The 4,089-nt window shown below is 37.5% G+C and overlaps 1 protein-coding gene across 1 annotated transcript; it reads left to right on the plus strand.

Annotated features, from left to right (window-relative positions):
• The first annotated feature begins 2,234 nt into the window (after positions 1-2,234).
• On the plus strand, positions 2,235-2,730 carry LOC5568889 (endocuticle structural glycoprotein SgAbd-5). Its single transcript, XM_001658159.2, has one exon. The coding sequence runs from the start codon at positions 2,334-2,336 to the stop codon at positions 2,646-2,648; it is 315 nt and encodes a 104-aa protein (XP_001658209.1). The 5' UTR covers positions 2,235-2,333; the 3' UTR covers positions 2,649-2,730.
• Positions 2,731-4,089: the final 1,359 nt, after the last annotated feature.

Raw genomic sequence — 4,089 nt, forward strand, 5'->3', positions numbered from 1 at the left:
AGGGAAATAAAGCCGTTGGTCTCGAGATGAACTAGCCCAGGGCTAAAAATCTCGTTAATAAAGAAAGAAAAAAAACTATGTATAGAATCGTCACCCTATTATGAAATACGAAACACTTTTCTTGAAAAATATAATTAAAAACCAATGTCACATTACACTTAAAATTGACTGATTTTTCATGAAGAGCATTAACAGAAGTATTAGAAAGTGAAAAATAATCTTTTATTAGTTGCCTATTTATATAATACCATTTAAAAAAACTTCACACTGACGTTTTTGTAAATATGCCCTGTTAGTTTTGTTATAATAACATTAGATTTCTAAGTACACTCAATCCTTCTTCCGTTTTAGTTCCCTTTATTGCGGTGCTGTGCTCTAACAGCCCAAACGCATAAATTCAAGTCCTTTGCTATGACTTCAGTAGTACATACAACGTTGACGCATTCAACAAGGATGTTGCTGTGGTAAGATAAAAACTATGATTTTATCTTGCGATATGCATTGATTACTCTCGTGTACTGTCAAACGGAAAAAGTTTTTTATTTAACTGCTCCAAACGAACCCTCTAACAACTACCACCCATCAGGTCGATTCAACTGCTTACATTGCAACCAACAATTCCGCGGCGGTTAGGACATCCTGCACATCGCCAGACGCTTCCATGATGGGGTATGCTGGCTAGCATCCCATAAAGCAATTATTTCCACTTGAGAACAATCGAGACAAAGCGTTTCCCCCATATCGTCGCGACTATGATTTTGAAAACGGGAAGAATCATATCGTATACATACACCAGCAGGCAGCACCAAGTCCAAGTCCAAGAACTGTGAAAACGTCAGCTCAAATCTTTCGCTTGAACTGTCGGATGGTTTTATGACATTGCGTAGACCAGAACCCCCTTTTACAATAGAAGAGATTCGTTGGGTTTTGTTAAAGTGCTAGCAAGTAAATCCCCGGCGTTGTGATAAAACGATGATGGGTACTGGTCCTAAGGCACAACATTGTAAATGGATGGGGTTTGCCACTTTAACGCCATGTTATGAGTAAGCGCATAAAAATTGATTTATGTGAGTTGTCAGATCTTACTAATTGCCACACTTTCACTGTTTTTGTAGAACTGTTTTGAAAAATACTACAGTCAACTTTCCGTAACTCGATATTGAAGGAACCTTCAGCACAATTACGAAAACCAACTTTTACAATAGCTCTCTAACTCGATATCGAGATATGAAGATATCGAATATCGAGTAAGGAAGAGTTTTTTTTTGTTTTTATCTCTTAAGATTTTAAATGCTGATATACGATTTTTGATAGTTGATTTTTGCTATTTATTTGGTGAAAAATATATTCCTCAATTCTACTCTGGAATTTGTAATTGCTTAATTATACCCAATTATTGCAAGTTTCGAATTATTTAATTGACAGTTTTTAGTGCTGGTTATCCTTTTTCTTGCATTTGTTTCCAAATGTTTCCGAATATTAACACCTTACGATGTCGTCTTCAAGCTAAACACTCCACTAAGAAAAAAACATCAATAGGGCTCTGCACTGTTTTGATTTTGCATGGCATTTTGACGTTTACTAGCCTTGTTGTTTACTAATTTCACAGAGGAGTGAAAGAGACCGAATGATTTTTGTGCAGAGTTCGTGACTAATGGCAGACGTCACAAGATGAGCAACATATAAAAATTAAATGGAAATTATATGTCAGTACCGGTGTTTTTGAAGTACTCCATTTTCTGCTTGAATCCAGGATCGATTAAAAAAAAAGCGAATTCACTGTTTTATGACATCGGTTGAAAAATTATACATTGTTTTCACATTGATTTGAAACTCGGGAATAGTATGAAAATCAACTACCTCCCGAAAATTTCTTTATGGTCTCAAATATCAGAATATTAAAAGAGACACTGACCTTGCCCAGAACACAACTGGTAAGGCACCAACTTCACTCAGCAACGCAAATTTTAAACCGGTTCTAATATTTGCATATCTTTTGTTCCTTCCTCATTTTGTCACCTTGACATTCATTCCCAGCAGTCAAGAAAGCAACTCATCTCCATCTGGGGGCATCTTGGTCGGCATTTTTTTCGCTCTCGCTCGAGTTCCACTCTCGTTTTCAAATGTGTATCAATTTCACTAATGCGATCTTTGCTGCAGCCTGCTTAGTCCTGGGTGGCAGAACGAAGAAGATCCGATGTGTTCCGAGTGGTATAAAAGCCTTAACCAGTTCCCTACCTCATCATCAGTCAACTGTCGAACAGTGTTAAGTCCACACACTCAGTCCACAAAAACAGCACAGCAAGTCGCAACCCGACCATCAACTTTTCAAGATGAAATTCCTGATTGCATTCGCCGCCGTCGTTGCCGTCGCTTTGGCCGCCCCTGCTGATGAACGTGACGCTCACGTTGTCCGGTACGATAATGACCACAAGGGAATCGATGGATACAACGTGGCCTACGAAACCAGCAACGGAATCGCCGGAAAGGAACAGGCTGAACTGAGATCGTTCGGAGATGACGTCGCTGCCATTGTGGTTCGTGGATCGTATTCGTACACCGGAGCTGACGGACAGGTCTACACCGTGAACTACGTTGCCGATGAGAACGGATTCCAGCCGGAAGCTGCCCACATTCCACGTGCCTAAGAAGTGATCGAGAACGACTTTGAGCGAGTGTTTTTGTGATAGAATGGTGATGTAAATATACTGATTTAGGTATTTTGAAAAAGAGTGTTTTCTTTGGTTAGTATAGGATCCAACAGTCCCATTATCACTTCTAATCATTCAAACCTACCGCTAAATTTACCAATCAATGTTCAAAGTTGGCTATCGCAATATCGAATTCTTCATAGGGTGCAGAGCTACTTGGGCACTTCCATGATTCACTTTAGCATGGGGGGTTTTCCTAGGCCGATATGACCCATATTGTGGCCTAATTTGAGCTCAGTTGCTTTCAGAGAAACCCACTGCCGAAGTGAATCTAAAGTGCCAAGAATTGTCTTGTATCTTTTAGTACTGTAAAATGGGGTGAAATTGATCATTTTTGAGTGATTCTGTTCTATAGTTCCTAGTAGGATGTATGTATTATCCAAATATTTTTAAAACCTATACTGGTTGGATGTTTATTATTCAAACGAAGTTTTGATAAAATGTTTGCATAATGATAAAAACATATTTTAGAAATCAAAAAGTGGAGTTTTTGATTCCGGGGTAAAGTTGATCAATTACTGCGGTCAATTTCCTAAAGTAAAAAGATACGCAATATACTCAATTTGGGGTCACTGAGTCTGAATCAAGTCTCAAAAATCTTACAATCGGTCAATTTTAGAATTGAATGTTGTGAATTACAGAATACACCACATTAAACGCCTAAAGGTATGCAATTTTCTTCCAAATTAGCAACTTACTCACATAAAGAACATTATTTTCTCTGAAAATGATTTTCATCATCAATGCAAATTCAAAGCTGGCTTCACAGAACATATCTGGAATGTATGTAATAGTTTATTTAAATAATATTTTTATATAGCCTTGGCAATAGTCGATTGTTTGGAGGAGAACCATTCAACAGTCCATCAAACATTTCCTAAAAAAATATGTTTTTCCATGGTATAATTATCTTAAATGTCAAACGAAATTTAGGAACACCAAGAACAGCTATCAGGTAATGCGACATCATAGAAATTGTGATGATTGAAATTGTATCGTAGCTCTCTTAATAGTTTTTACATGTGGGTACATGAATGATCAACTTCTCCCCACTGATCAACTACACCCCGAATTACGGTAATGGACATTTCTTTGACTTCCCTGGGCAAATATACGGATATGAAATTTGGCGAAATTAAGCAAATATAACTCTCACAATCAGTTGATAACTGTTGACGTGCTCATTAGAGTGTTCCAAAATTTAACTTTGGCAGAAAACTTGGGGCTAAGGATATGACAATTATACTTTTGTATGGAGGGAACTTAGAGAAATGACTTTGTGAGGTTGCTCCGTCGAGAGTTTTGATTTTCGTTAACAATGTCAAACACATATTTCTAGTTCAGCTAAATTCCGTTAAATTCATAATTTTTAATTTCG

This window comes from Aedes aegypti, chromosome 2, assembly GCF_002204515.2.
Source record: "Aedes aegypti strain LVP_AGWG chromosome 2, AaegL5.0 Primary Assembly, whole genome shotgun sequence".
NCBI classification, from domain to species: Eukaryota; Metazoa; Arthropoda; class Insecta; order Diptera; family Culicidae; genus Aedes; species Aedes aegypti.

What these genes read in the sequence shown, in the direction of transcription:
- LOC5568889 (XM_001658159.2), top strand. Translation starts at nt 2,334, where the DNA reads ATGAAATTCCTGATTGCATTCGCCGCCGTCGTTGCCGTCGCTTTGGCC.